The sequence below is a fragment of the Pleurodeles waltl genome, chromosome 3_1 (assembly GCF_031143425.1).
Source record: "Pleurodeles waltl isolate 20211129_DDA chromosome 3_1, aPleWal1.hap1.20221129, whole genome shotgun sequence".
NCBI lineage: Eukaryota > Metazoa > Chordata > Amphibia > Caudata > Salamandridae > Pleurodeles > Pleurodeles waltl.
In genome coordinates this window covers 1979282293-1979297739 of record NC_090440.1, presented here as the reverse complement: position 1 = coordinate 1979297739, position 15447 = coordinate 1979282293, and the positions used below count along the sequence as shown (strand labels likewise).

The window sequence follows — 15447 nt, the reverse complement described above, 5'->3', positions numbered from 1 at the left end:
TGTACGCTTAGCATAGCCACCCTGGTTCTGGATTGATGACATTCTCTTATACCTGTCTAATCCCCATGAGTCAGAACCGCACGTGCTGCTGATCCCTGTCCTTTATGAAGAAGCATCAGGTGTACACACTAGCTTGACCAAATTGCTACTGATCCTGCTCAGAGGATAGGCAGATGCTGATCTCAGGACTGAGGCTCAGTACTTGTGTCTATATATCGCATTTGAACCAGGCTTGACCTAGGGCCTCAATCTTTCTTACCTTATATCCCACATGAAGCGAGATTTTCAATACTGATCCCACTTTCCGTTCCTAATTCTTGGCAGGATAGCACTCTTTAAGATGATGGCTCACCCTCCCTTTCTTTATGTCTCACAAACATTAGTGATTCTGGTGACTTGGTTGCAAAACCTTGCAGCCATAATATGTTCCTTCCTCAAAGCAGGACGCCTTCCTCTCATCACCCTAGACAGTTGTTGCCAATGTATGTATGAGGGAGGATAGAACATGACCGTTGTTTGGTTGTACTGCTGGGCGTCCCAGCTCCTCATGATTAATGATTGGCTAAGTGGGGGGAGAGGGTGACCCGACCTATCAATTGGAGCTGCCTTTCTATGTGTTCTCTCTCTACAGTGGGCCTATTCCCCTACACCTCCCTGAGCCAACTAGGGTGGTTTTCTTCACATGGCATGCTGTACTGTGCATGACTTGCTGGGACAGAAGACCAACGCAGCACACCCAAATGTGGAGAGGGAGCTGCCTTCATCATGTAACACATCTGGAGGAATTTGTTAAAAGGGATCAAATAGGCATTACCTACCCAGGTGAAGTATGGCAGGGTGACTCAATTAAATATTTCAGCGAATTACAATCTCAGTTTGCCCATTCCACCACTCAGTTCCATAAGTACTTACAGGTGAGACACTCACTCACATTGCACCAGAAGAAGATACTGAAGCACCCCTAATTCCTGATGGGCTATCTAGGAAAAGGGGTTATTTCACACTAAACAAATTTAAAGCCCTCAAGAAGAAAGTGGAGAGCTGAGTAGGACCTCTCGATGACGCCGATTGTAGAAATGCACATATGGCCCCTTAGGTTTTGGCCATTTCTTCCTGACTGAAACTCATCCAACTCAACTACTTGCATACCATAAACCTCACATCTTGATGCTTGTGGTGGGCTGTTTACGAGACTGCTTACGGTGTTTTGAACCTGATGCAGGCTTTTACCATTTAGCCTGGCCACGCTCTATCATTACAAAATACTAGAAGGCTATTAAGCAGTGTTGACTCAGGTGTTTGAGAGACCCACGGACTTGACCCCTAGAGTTGCACTTCTGGGTGTCCTGGAGGATGTGGGCGATCCCTGTGGAGAGCACACACCGGTGGGCCTAGCCACGCAGCTGGCCAAGAGGGATATCGACGCAAGTGGAAGCCTGAGAAGCCACCCAAGATCTCAGTGTGGCAGGTGACAATGGGTTCGTGCTCGAAACTCTAAGAATCTATTTCCCAGCCTTAGTCTGCCCATGTAAACATTTTAAATTATGGAGTCAATGATGGATAATTTTGGGCTGGCCAATGGGCATGGCTGAAATTAAGATGTTCTTTGATGTTGTTTTCTTCTGTATGTTGTGGTGGAAGCATGCAGGAGTGCAGGTGGGACAGTACTATCATGTTGATTTACAACCTCAAAAACAAAACATTTTTAAACACACACACACACAAAGGATGATGGGAGGAATGCTTGCAAATAGGCTAAACCACTGCCAATTGCTCAGGTAGCAAAACCCATTGTTTTTTGCACATATAGACAGCGGTCTGCCTTATGCAAATCAATACTGAATGCTCCTTATGGGGATGGTCCATCCTGAACTGCCAGTTGAGGCTCCCTTCAGAAGGGACCACAAGCAATACCAGACCGCTTTCGTCCTTATTAGGCCTCATCGGTGAGGTGTAACTTGGCTCCTGTGGTGCAGAGAGCAAGAGACTCATGTTTGTGCATATCATTGGCCATTTAGGGTGTTGCATCAAACAACCAAAATATTTGAAACCACTGGCAGTTGTTCTGAGTAGTATTCCAAGCCATCTTTTCTCACCCACTGCGCCACTATAGACAGAGACCCGGGGATACTTTTGTGAGCACATTGGGTCTTGAGACCAGTCACTACTGAATTGCCAATGCCCAAGGCTTAGGAAGGCTAGTGGCACATAAAACGGCATGGTGAGAACCTCTCTCCAGACTGAACATAACATCTGAGAGGCCTTTAATACTGTGATTTAGGCTTGGAATCGTCAGTAAGGCACTAACTGCAAAACAAAAAAAGTTGAACGCAATTCTCAAACTTTAACTCTCTAAAGTTTTACTCCTAATTCTTAGTGAGGAGCTGCAAGATTTCAGGAAGTTTGAGTGAGCCGCAGTTTCTAAAAATGTGTAAACTGGTAGCTGCTTGTCATGTAAGCCTTAGTTGCCCCTAAATTTATATGTACCTATATTTAAGAAAATATGTTGAAGTCTTCCTTTCGATCTAATAAGTGTTGCATGATGTTCATTATGTTTTGTTAGCAAACAGTATGCCCACAGTCCTAGATCTGTGGCAAATGGATGATACAGCTTAGCACCAAACTGGGAACCGTGTTGAAAGAACGGGCGAAAACCAAGCTTCTTTCATGTAATCCGTAACCTTGAAGTGCTGTGATTCAGCCTGTTCGAAACCGGAAGCAAGGATGTCTGAAGTGTGCAGGGATGGTCTTACTTTAAAAGGTACCGAGAGTGTTTGGTATTCTTTGGAAGTATGCTCCATGCAATTATCATATCTCTAGTCTCACCCATTACAATTATAGTATCATTTTTAATCCCCATCCCACTGTTTGTATTATGCCCAGTAAAGCTTTTCATAGACAACATTTACCTGCAGCTGAAATGTGAACATATATGCTTTCTCACAAAATAATGATGTGCATGAATAAAGTAAATCGTGAAACGAGGCTTGTCTTACATTTTGAAAGAGTCATCACAGAAGAAAACGTAACCTCTTTGTGCTGCATATGTGTTTTCTTGCAGATTCTGAGGCACGAGGAGTTCGAGGAGGGCTGCAAAGCGTCGTGCAATGGGTAAGGGTGTGGATGTGGTGAAAGGCTCAGCAAGTACATTTTGGGAGCACACACTCCTCACTGAAATGTTACTGTTTGCATTTGTGTGTGTATAGTTATAGTGAAGGGGGCCTACAAGGAGCACTGGGGGCCTGCGTGCAGCTACAGAGTGGCACGGGCTCTTCCCCACGCTGCCACAAGTACCAGTGTTCACAGTTTTTAATAAGAATTTCGAGTATTTCTCTTGATTCCGTAAGGTCTGCAGTTTATTCGAGATAAAGGCAACATCAGTGTACTGTTACTGGACTCTACAATCTATTGGTTCTTGCTCCAAGCCTCTGATATATTGAAACACTAAAATGAGCTGGTCCATCTAGTCGAATATAAAACATATGTGACCTAACCACTTGTAAATTATATTCTTCCCAGACTTCATTCACAAGTACCTTCTGAAAGCTTATATTGAGGCACTTTGTGATCTTTGCTCTTCTTGGGGTGGGTGAGAGCTAGGCCTAGGGAGCACAGTAACCGTCATCACAGGGGAGCCCCTTGCACAAAATGTGATGAAGTACTGGAAAGCTTCACTATTCATTGCAAAATGCAACTCAATTTTTCCAACTCTTTCACTCTTTTTGTTTTTCTTCTTGCCCACATCCATATTTCTCCCTTGCTGGTCCTTCTTTACTGGGCTCCTATCGCCCTCTCACCCCTGAAAGGCTCCTACCAGTAGAAAGACTGTGGCCTGCATTCCCAAGCTGATTCTTTACCTCTGCCCTTCATGGAATATCCAGCTCATTTGGGGGAGGGGGGTTCTTCAACTTCTACCACTCCACTATTATGCTGACGTCGCCAGATTTTTGGAGGGTAGCACGTACATCCCAAACGGCAGTGAACTGTACGACTTTCACACCCACCCTTTAATGCTGTAGTTCATTTACTCAAATATTTTCCCCTATTACGACACGTCAAACTCCTTGTTCGTGAAATAGCCACCACACCTCTAAAATTCTAACCCTAACTGTGCACACATTGTCAGGAGAATTGATTCAGCTGTGTTTGTCCTATTTGTAGCCCATACGATGGCAAATGGAGCAAGACCATGGTGGGCTTTGGGCCAGAGGACGACCATTTTGTGGTAGAGCTGACTTACAACTATGGTTTGGGTGAATATCGACTGGGAAACGACTTCTTGGTGAGTAGCCATTAATTACCTTACGTTCCTTTACACACTGTGCATAACATTTTTTCATCCCAACCTGCTCCTCTGTGCCTAACTATACACCTACTGTTTAGACAGTGCCTTCTGCTCCATTATGCGTAGTGTGAGTCTATAGATACATAGAAAGGATTTGTGTCGGCTGTCTACTTTAATTGGTCTTTTAATTTGTCATTCACAGTTTGCTTCCGCCGAGCACAGCATCCAGCATTGAGCAATGGGTCAGCCCACTTCAGCCTGTGGTTCTCTCTTTTTTTTTTTGTTGTTTTAAAAAAATATATATTTTTATTTTTCCTGCATGATCACACCATATACAAATAGATTTGAAAATGTACATTACACTTCAGTACAATACAGTTTAGTTACTACTCTATGTTGGGATCACAATCAAGCAATTTAACACAAAACCCTCAACTAACCCCCACCCTCCCCATATTGCTTGCGGTCTCTCTCGTGTCTGAACATGCTGTACATTCAATATCTACTATCTTTTATGGTTTGTTTTTATATCTCAGTATATTCCTCAACACTTTAGCAATGTCATCTCGTTCGCCCTGTCCAGGTGTTCACATCTCACACCACAGGCCTCCCTCACCCCTCCTTTCAGTGCGCTACAGTAAGCTTCATGAACACCGAACACATATATAGTGGTTAATCATCACTCAGTGTATTTGGTTGAGCATCTGGCCCCACAAGGTCCTGCAGCATCTGAGCCCAGGTCGCTACATCCTCTGCTAATTTATGGTCTGTGCGGACATGCTTCATCCAAATTTCTTCTGCTACCGCCCATTCAGCGAAACCTCTGTACTAATCTATAAGTCAGGGAGTGGGGTTAAGCCATTTAATCACTATGCAACGTTTAGCCAACAAGAGTCCCAGCACCATAAATTTGCGGCTTAAATGTTTCCCCCTACAGTTAGACAATAAACCCAGCAGTATCACCTTAGGAGTACGTTCCAATTTCCCCGCTGCAGCCCTCTCCAAGGCCACTATTATACTCTCCCAGTAGGAGTTCAGAGCCTTGCATTGCAATACCATGTGAAAAAAATCTGCAGAAGCCACATCGCAGCGTGGGCAGCGAGGGGATCACGCAGGGTATAAACGCTGAAGAATGGTCGGGCCAGGTATGTTTGATTATAGTTATATTGTATACGTTTAAACCTGGCTTTGTACTGCTGGTTTTAGCCCCTCCATACACACGTTTCCATTCTGCAGCCAAAACCTCCTCTTCTAGCACCCCCCACTAATGCTGCGCCACTGGAGTAACACTCGGAGCATCCTCCCTCAGTGCCTTATAAAGGCGTGAGACCAGTCTTTGCTCCCCCCTCAGGGACAATAATGCATCTAGGGTGGCAGAGGTCGGGGGTTCATCGGGAAACCCAGCCCACCGACCACATGCCGTTGCCGCCATCTTTGCATATTGTAGGAATTGACCTTCCCCCAACTGAAATGCATCCACCGTGCCTTGCTGGGGAATGAATTTCCCCCCAAGGTAGAGATCTCCCGCTACCTCACATCCCCATCCTTCCATTGCTTCATAGAGATGTCCCGAGCGACTCCCGCAAAAGCCTGCATATCCCACATGGGTATATACCTAGAGTAAAGGTAGCCACGCAATACAGAGGACACCATTCGGGCCCACACACTACAGACCTGCTTCAATATGTAGGGGGCACGTTCCTTTCAGCATACGGTTCCCCAGGAGTAGGGCAGAGCGGGCATGTGGTCCGCACCCATCTTGCTACAGTCTCTTCTCCCAGTTATCTTCAGGATCAAACCAGTGTACCTCGTGCTGCAGCTGAGAGGCAAAATAATAAAGTTTCATATGTGGCAGTTCAATGCCTCTGTGTTCCCATATTTGTCATAGCATATTCATTCCCATCCTTTTCCTCATACTTGTCCACAGCAATTCCAAAATTAGACTATCTATTCGTGCAAAGTGCAGTCTAGGCACCTCGTATAGCGTATTCTGCAAGCCATATAAGCAACATGGCAGGATGACCATCTTAGTAATGGCTGCTCTGTCCATCAGGGAAAGCGGTAGCTCCTTCCAGAATCTGACTGAGGTCTTCAGGCCCTCTAATACTCTGCCATGGTTGAGGTCATAGTATTCATCAGACGTATGCGCCAATCGTATCCCAAGGTATCGAAGGCCCCCAGCTCCCCACAGTAATCAAGCCATCGCGAGAGCAACGGTTCGGTCCACAGCCAGAACGCCCATTGGGGACAGGTAGGATTTACGAAGAATTACACGGAGTCCAGAGCACTCCCCAAATTCTCCCAATGACTTGAGAAGTACAGGAATCAATGATTCCGGTTGTCACACGTAGACAAGCACATTATCTGCATAGAGGGAAACTACATGTAGTAGTTTCCTGTAGGAAACTACTAACGTGTAGGCCCCAGGGGTTCAGTAGGTCCTGCAGATGCTCCACCAGTGGCTCCATAGCCATAGCAAACAGGAGTGAGGACATCAGGCAGCCCTGCCGCGTCCCTCTCCTCAACTGGACACTCCCTGAGACCACTACCCCAGTCCGCACGTGAGCAACCGGTCTCCGGTACAAGAGTTGGAACCAGGCAATATACTTCGGGCCGAACCCCCTCATGGCCATAACCTGCCAAAGATACCCCTAGGCCAGAGTCAAAAGCCTGCTCAATATCTAGGAGAGCAAACGCTACCGGCTCGTGCCACCGTAAAAACGTGTGATATATGTGGGTAAGGCAACAAATATTAAACATAGTGCTGCAATGAGGTATAAAGCCATATTGATCCTCGTGGATAAGGGAGGCCAAATGAGGGAGCAGACACACTACCAGAATGCTGCTTAGTATTTTAAAATCTACATTAAAAAGCGACAATGGTCTATATGCAGCAGGGTCCGTTGGATCCCTGTCTGGTTTGGGGATAAAGGTCACCCAAGCCTCCCTCATTGAGTCTGGTAGTCTACCACGGGCTGATGCCTCCTGATATACCACCAATAGATTCTCAGCAAGTATATCAACATATTTTTGGTAGAACTCTGCCGGAAGGCCATCAGAGCCAGGCGTTTTGGATGTTTTTATCTGTTTTATTGCCTCCTGTATTTCTTCCCGGTCAATGGGGGCCTCCAACAGGGCCTTGGCATCCCACGTCAGCCATGGGAGTATGACTTCATTTAGGAAGGTCATCCCCACCTCCAGTGGTCCATCCCCAGGCAGAGCATAAAGTCTGTCCAAGTGGTTTCGGAACACCGTATTTATTGCTACCTGCATACATACTCTTCTGCCTGCTCCGTCCACTAGTGTGGTAACCGGTGTATGGTCAGCATGATGTTTAAGCAGACGTGGCAAGAGTACGCCTGATTTGTCGCCTTCCGCATGTAGGCGCTGTATACCTTATGGACATATCTTTCCAGATGCCGCCAATCCTCTAGTAGCACCCTCCTAGCTTGCCGCCAGTCTTCCATTTTCTGCGGCTGCGTCGGAAGGCATTTCTCCAAGTCCCAGAGCCTGTCCTCATGGTCCTGTACGTCTTTTTCAAGTTGACGTCTAACTCCATTAGTTGTCTGCACGCAAAGGCCCCTGATCACAACCGTCATCGTTCCCAGTCACAACCCCTAGTCATGGACGTTCCCCAATTTGCTTCAAAGTATTGCACCAGTCCGTCTCAGACTGCCTTAGACACGTCGGAACAGCGGGTCGTTTATAACCTTTATTCAAATGTATTAGGAGAGGCAAATGATCCGATATGTAGCGGGACAAATATGCAATAGATTGTATCTGCTGGGATAGGGTCTCGGATACTAAACAATAGTCCAGTCTGCTATAAGTGTTTGCCGCCGGGGTATAACAGGAGACTCCCTAATAGTAGGGTTCCTACGGTGCCAGATGTCCTGCAACTGCAGTTCTTGCATAGTATCTAACAACTGTCTAGTGAGGTGGGGTTTTGTGCGTTGTCGCGGAGGATCTCTGTCCAGCTAACCGTCCAGGGCACAGTTGCAGTCTCCTGCTAATATAATCTCTGCCACTAGATATGGGGAGGCAGCCCATGCTACTTCACCAAAGTAGGTTCCACTATCTACATTTTGGCGTACACATTTATCAAGCATAAATCCTGACCATCTAGGGTCCCAAACAATACCACATATCTCCCCTCTAGATCCAATACATGACCTGTGTGTTAGAATGGGACCCCAGGGGCAGTCCAGATTAATGCCCCCTCGCAAAACCAGAATAGGAGGTCACGTATAACTGGCCCCTCCATTGTTTCCGGAGACTAGGGATACAGCTTCCCCGGGTATGCCTGTGGTTCTCTTGCACTGATAGCATTTTGCACATTCTTCTATAAAGAAGTTAATTTCAGTAGTGACAGGGCTAATACTTTAAGTAGACATTGTTTCCCCATTCTTTATCCCATTCTTTATCACTTTTAAATTTATTTTTAGCCACCCATGTGTGTTTTTTTTTTTTAGGTTATGACACTTTTTTTCTCCAAATCAGTGCAATGTGCTTTGACGTCAATACATCAATCTTGCAGGTTAGTCACTAGCATATTCTTCCAGTATCTTCAGTTAGGCTTGCATTGACAAATTAGAAGCCACAACATGCTATTATATTAGGGAATAATTTGAAACAACCAGCATTAATTATAATGAGCTCAGGTGAACGTGTAACTAAAATAAAACATATATGTTTGATCATGATCATGATGTTCTTTTACCACTGCTTTCTCCATTTGAAATTGCAGTGGGACTTCTTGATGGAATTCCTCTGACCAATTGCATATTACTAATTACTGGTATTCGTGACCAAGACCAACCCCTATTTGTGTAAACCAGCTCCTTCAAATATCTCTCCTCCTTCATTCCAGGTAATCTATTTAAGGAAGTCCACCTCCCACTCTTGTGTATCGGGTACTGGTCCCCCTTCCTGGTGTTCAAATCTCACTGGCATTTATAGGATCGTTTTTCTCCCAGAGTTATAGCAGGATCCCTTCACATCTATAGGTGTGTTCTTGTCTGCACAGAGCTTTGCAGTTTTCCTTACGCATTGTGTCCATTTTAGTCTCAACCCAACCAAACCCAATTCTGCATACTCTCACCTCCTGGAGTTATTTCATATTAAGGATGCAAGTAAGGGTTCTGGTTCCTGATTGTACCTTAGAGGTAGCTTTTATGGTAATTTAATGGAGCAGTGGAGCACCCTGGGAAGCATGACCATTTTAGTGAGGGCTAATGTGGAAAGGGAAGACAGGAAGACGTGGTTGGCAATCCAAAGTGAAAAGTTTATTGCAGAATGGAAAAACTCCAGCCACCGAATAGCAGCCCACAGGGATCTCTTCCAACTGCTTACACAGCTTCCCCTTCAAACCACATTCCAACATTCTGCCAGAACATACCACAATAGAGGAACTGACGGAGATAAACAATAGAGCCCATAATAAATTTACATTGATATTACAGGTGCCCTACACATTGTGCTCAGAGATAGCTTTGTCAGCATTTTTCATGAGGGTTTAAATTGCTGTACCATTGTTGGCCTCTATGATGTCTTTAGGTTATGAAATATCTGGGTACCCATATATTTGAAGGAGCTCGGTTCCCATTTCAACTGCTGTCCTTGCTGCACAACTGGGTTATCCAAGTTGATCGGTCTAATTGCGTACACGCACGTCTTTGCCCATTTGATTTTAAGACCAGATATCCACCCAAATTACTCAGTCATGCAATGGAGTCCACTGTCCCCCTCTCCAGAATATATCAGGACATCATCTGCATATAATGATTTTGTGGTCTGTCCCGCTACATTAATCCCTAATTAGTTGCCCTCCATGCGAAACCAGATCCATCCCCAAAGCAAACAATAGTGATGATAGGGGGCAGCCCTGTCTTGTACCTCTTTAAATCCTGATGGAGTCTGCGATTATTTCCCCTATCTTTATAATGGGTATTGGGTCTGTATAAAGTATTTTTATCCATTTTACAAGCATGTCCCCTATTCCAATTTTTCCATAACTGCACATAGGTATGCCCAGCTCATTGTATCAAAAGCCATTTACCGGTCCACTGAGAGCACAACTGTTTTTGTGTGCGTCTCCAGGTTGGAACCTATTATATGTAAAAGACGTCTACCTAATAAAGAGATGTTTAAAAAAACAAAACAAAAAAAAACGCCTGATGTTAGCTGATAATTTATTTCAGGCACAAATCCACTCTGGTCTGAGTGTACGGGCCTGGTGACACCCCCAGGAGACAGGTAGCAATAATTTTACTAACACCTTTGTAATCGATATTTAACATCGATAGTGGCTTATATGCCCACTCTCCCTTTGTCTATAGTCCCGGTTTTGGTATAAGTAATGCCTACCTCATTGTGCCTGACAGTCTCCCCAGTTCATATATTTTATCATATGATGTCAATAATTTTGGGGACAGCTTGTCCAGGTAAGTCTTGTATAAATCGGCAGGTAACATGTCCGATCCCAGGGACTTTCCAGGTGCAAATTTGGTTATTGTGGCTCTCACGTTTGTAGCACAGTAGGGTCATTAACGTCATTCTACTGTTCGAATGTAAGGATATTAAGCTGGAAGACATCGAAGTACTCTGTAATTACCTTTAAAGTGCGAGTTTGGTGTTTTGAGTACAGTGCAGTGTAATATTCATGGAGTAGCTTGTTAATGTCATGTTGTGAACATATGAGCGGCCCATTCTTTTCCTTAATCTGAGTGATTGGGGTACCCCTTTGGTGGTGCCTGATGAGCCAAGCTGCCTTCATTGATCCCTCCTGTGTGCCTGGTCACCCTGTGTTTTTTGTAGTTGTGGCATTTTATTTGACCACTTAAGTTAAGGTGCAGTTGCCTCACCTGTCAGCCTCCATTAGTCTTGACTAACTCATCATCGAGACTCACTGATCTAAGGTCTGCAGCTGTTCCACAGTGTTTGCCATGGTCTTTCTAATCCCATTGGTTGTCCTAATACATGCACTACCTTGAAGGCCTCCCATTCATTAGTTGAAACTTCTGCTGTTCCTTCGTTCTCTTCAAAGTACCTCTCTATTTCCTTGCCTATGTTCCTAAAACCGGGGTCATCTAGGTAAGTTAGCTGCAGTCGCTGCGTTGGGATTACAGCTTTGTTGTGCCTCCGTGCAAGGTGTACGAGCAACGGATTATGATCTGAATATGATCTGCTGAGATAGCATAAAACATCTGGGGGAGCATGGATTTGCTATATATCTTTTATAATCTAACATGTAGGTCATGGGTAGGCGAGTAAAATGAGTACTCAGCTGAGTCAGGCTGAGCATTTCTCCAAACATCTATCATTGCCCAGTGTGCTCTCCAAGTTGCCAAAGCCTTAGCTATCCTCGTTGTGGACATGGCCAATGATGAATGTGCCCTATTCTTAATGACACCTCCCTCCATTAAAATTGCCTTTCGGTATCATATGAGAACCTGCAAATCAGGCGAATTTAGCAGTGAGGTATCATAGAATTTTCTCTGGCCAACAGTGGGGGCGCAGATGGTACCCAGCAAGTACTCTACCCCATCCAGCCCAATCAATAATCGGACATATCGTCCCTCTGCGTCTATGATCTGCTTCAAGAACTTGAAGGGGATTCCAGATTTTCAATATACATTTGGCAAATGTTGAGTATGCAGTGCAAAAGAATTATCTCCCTCTACTATTTTTCAAGTTTAATGATCTTAGTAGATATTAGGTGGGTCTCTTGGTGTAGCGTTATGTTTGCTCCTCTGCTTCACAAACATGTATGGATGTTATATCTTTTTAGAGACCCTATTTAGAAATTAGACATTCCAAGTTAATATTTTATATCTATTTCACTTGCCTGCTAGTGTAGGATTGTTCATTGCCATTGGGCATTACATTACTGCTGTAGCAGAGTGGGTCTGCCCTTAGTGTTGTGTCTCCTAACGGCTCCCCTGCACCTAATCCTCCATGATGGACTTCCTTTGTTACATAATGTGTGCTTGGTCATACCCATCCTACGAAAACTATAAATATGAACTATCTACTGAACTCCCATACCTAGGACAGGGCCCGAACCAGACCTCTCCAAAAATTGTGATGGAATATCTAATTATATCATGCAATCACCTCACTGATCTACTGAGGTAATTTATGTTTACTTGGTGTGCTGCTCTCTGTTGTTTCGCTTGTAGCAGCCCCTGTCTCTCTTCCCCCCATTTGCATATTGTGCCTGCATGCAAACCTCTGTGGCCTGTTGAGTGCCTGTCACAAGACAGAGATAACATAAATATACCAGTTGATCCTCTGCTCTAGTGGTTACCATTGGCCCTCCGTATCAGACTTTGCCATTGCTTCCGAGTCTTACTCTGAGCTGGGCTGGTCCCTTTTTGTTACCACTTCTGTTTTGGTCCGTCAGGGCAGGCACTTGGCTGCTAATGTTACACAGTCTTCCCATTCATTTTTGTTTTGCTGGACCATATGTCGGACCTTTTTATTAATCAGTGAATCCTTATACTTGCTACGTTTTTGACTAGAGGTGGGCTTATTGGTGTGTTTTCCAAGCCAGTCCCATGCATCTATGGCCCCATTGAAGAACAGAGTCTTATTGTCTGTGGTTATTTTGAGTGTTGCTGGGAACAGCAGAGTGTATATATAACCCCATCATCCTGGAACAGCTGTTTGCCCTCCAGGAAAGACAGCGTCTGCTTTTGAACTGCCAGGATATTGTCCAAAAACAGCATGACTTTAGCATCTTCCACTATAAAGTGGCCCGGCCTTCTTTGCTGTCTGAAGGATTATACCTTGGTCTTTGCAGTATAGAACACACATTACCACAGGTGTAGGTGGGGTACTCGAGGGACAGGATGGAACTCTGTGAGCTGGCTAATCACAAACATATTGGAGAGGCCTTCGGAAGCGATTTTGTTCCATAGCCAGTTCTACATATACATGGCCATGTTGGTGGCTTCTTTCTGTTCTGGGAGTCCCATCACTCTGATGTTATTGCAGCAGGACCTCCCTTCCAAATCCTCAGTTATCGTCTCTAGGAACCAGACTCTGGCCCTCATTCTGACCTTGGCGGGCGGCGGAGGCCGCCCTCCAAAGTCCCGCCGTCAGATTACCGTTCCGCGGTCGAAAGACCGCGGCGGTAATTCTGACTTTCCCGCTGGGCTGGCGGGCGGTCGCCTTCAGACCGCCCGCCAGCCCAGCGGGAAAGAGGCTTCCACTATGAAGCCGGCTCGGAATCGAGCCGGCGGAGTGGAAGCTGTGCGACGGGTGCAGTTGCACCCGTCGCGTATTTCACTGTCTGCGCAGCAGACAGTGAAATACATGTAGGGGCCCTCTTACGGGGGCCCCTGCAATGCCCATGCCAGTGGCATGGGCACTGCAGGGGCCCCCAGGGGCCCCGCGACCCCCCCTACCGCCATCCGGATCCCGGCGGTCGGACCGCCGGGATCTGGATGGCGGTAGGGGGGGTCAGAATCCCCGCGGCGGTGCAGCAAGCTGCGCCGCCGTGGAGGATTCTATGGGGCGGCGGTACACTGGCGGGAGCCCGCCAGTGGTGCCGGTCCGACCGCGGCTTTACCGCCGCGGTCGGAATCCCCATTGGAGCACCGCCGGCCTGTCGGCGGTGCTCCCGCGGTCCTCCGCCCTGGCGGTCAAAGACCGCCAGGGTCAGAATGACCACCTCTGTCTGTAAGGTCTTGTATTATATGTTGGAGATAGGCGATTTCTGAAGTTAGTTCTTCTAGTCCTCATTTGGTCTGTATTACCCTCTCCACAGTTTCCTTTGATTGTCCCGAGTAGTCTTACATTCATTTTAACTGCATCAATCATTTGTTCCAGTATTTCCCTAGGCTGAATATTTTGTCCGGCTTCACCTCCATCTCTGAGTTATCCTGTGTATGACTCTATGGCTTTTGCTCCATCTTCTCGTCCATTTGTCCCCCTTCCTCAGTGGCTTTCCTGCCTTCTAATCTGTCTGATGCTTTTGCTGCTTTTAATTGGCCCATTCTGCAACAGCAGGGCCCTTAGTTAACATTTGGTGCCCTGTTGTTAATTTCAGGGTGTAATGCATTGATCCTTATCTGCCTTCGTCTAAGATCAAGTGAGGAGTAATGCATCAAGACGTTTTGGGGGCGCACAGTATACCGTTCTCGTTTGCACCAGGGAAGAAATTCTATTTAGTTTGAGATATTCGATCAGAGGTCAAGCTTTGGGGCTGCATTCCCAGGGAGGTGTAAATGCCTCAATAAGTACCTTTTAGGTGCTGAATGTAAAATAAGGCACTCAAATTAAAAATAAATACAAGTTAAACTAATGGTGGGAAATGTACACTTTTACTTGAAACCTCAGTTGGTTAATCCCATCCCTGCAGAAGTCTGTATGTGAAACCAGAGAAGCACAGACATGAATCCTAGTTGGAGCAGTGGGGAATAAAGTATTGTACTGTTACAGTGCTGTGAGGTCACAGCCATTGACAGAAAGCACTGTTAGCAGCTTTATTTTATAACAGTATCATGCACAATATGTTAAGCTGCCACAAAAAAATTTAGTGTTTGAAATGAAACAAGTGCTTTCAAAATATTCATTTTAGCGATTAGCACTCTGATTATGTAGTGCAGGTATTTTTGTAAGTGTCTTCATTACGGTTGCCACAAAATGATGTAGTGCTTGAGCTAAAACAAGTGCTTTCAAAATTAGTAATCAGACTGTACATAGTGCAAACATTTTTTAAGTGTCTCCATTACTCTAGAACTCAGCTGAAAACACACTTACATTACCTCTTAAAAATAATACATTTTTGTCACCATTAAGCTTTAAGTGACTCCATCAACTAAAGGCTGGTAAGAAGGTCGGTTTCTTCTTTACCTCTCTTCCACCCCGACCTTTCTGTTTCAGGAGGCTGCTCCCCAGTGTCCGCATTGTGTTCAGGGACAACTGTTTTTGTAGAAGGTGAGTCTAGGGGACGGCATGGAGGGGGGTAACGGGGCTGCATTCAGATGCAGAGCCTTAATCCTCTAGAACCTTGGGGCCTCAGTGAAATAGCCCAGGAGAAAGAGGAAAGGAGCGAGAGCCATGGATAGTGCCATAGATATGGCTCAGAATAAGGGCACATTATTGGAGCTTATTTTTTGTTTGCAAATAGACAGAGACAGCTTCCTCAGAGACAT

General features: G+C 45.5%; 1 protein-coding gene across 4 annotated transcripts in view; it reads left to right on the top strand.

The window, feature by feature from the left end:
* Positions 1-15447, top strand: part of GLOD4 (glyoxalase domain containing 4) — a 99222-nt gene that overhangs the window by 38378 nt on the left and 45397 nt on the right. For 3 of the 4 annotated variants that reach the window (XM_069226377.1, XM_069226375.1, XM_069226376.1), the window contains 2 exons: positions 3062-3111; positions 4162-4282. In XM_069226377.1, coding sequence (XP_069082478.1) covers positions 4190-4282 — 93 coding nt within the window. In that variant the 5' untranslated portion in view covers positions 3062-3111; positions 4162-4189. Of the gene's footprint in view, positions 1-2563; positions 2762-3061; positions 3112-4161; positions 4283-15447 lie in introns of those variants that run through there. The other variant, XM_069226378.1, reaches the window with a different exon arrangement.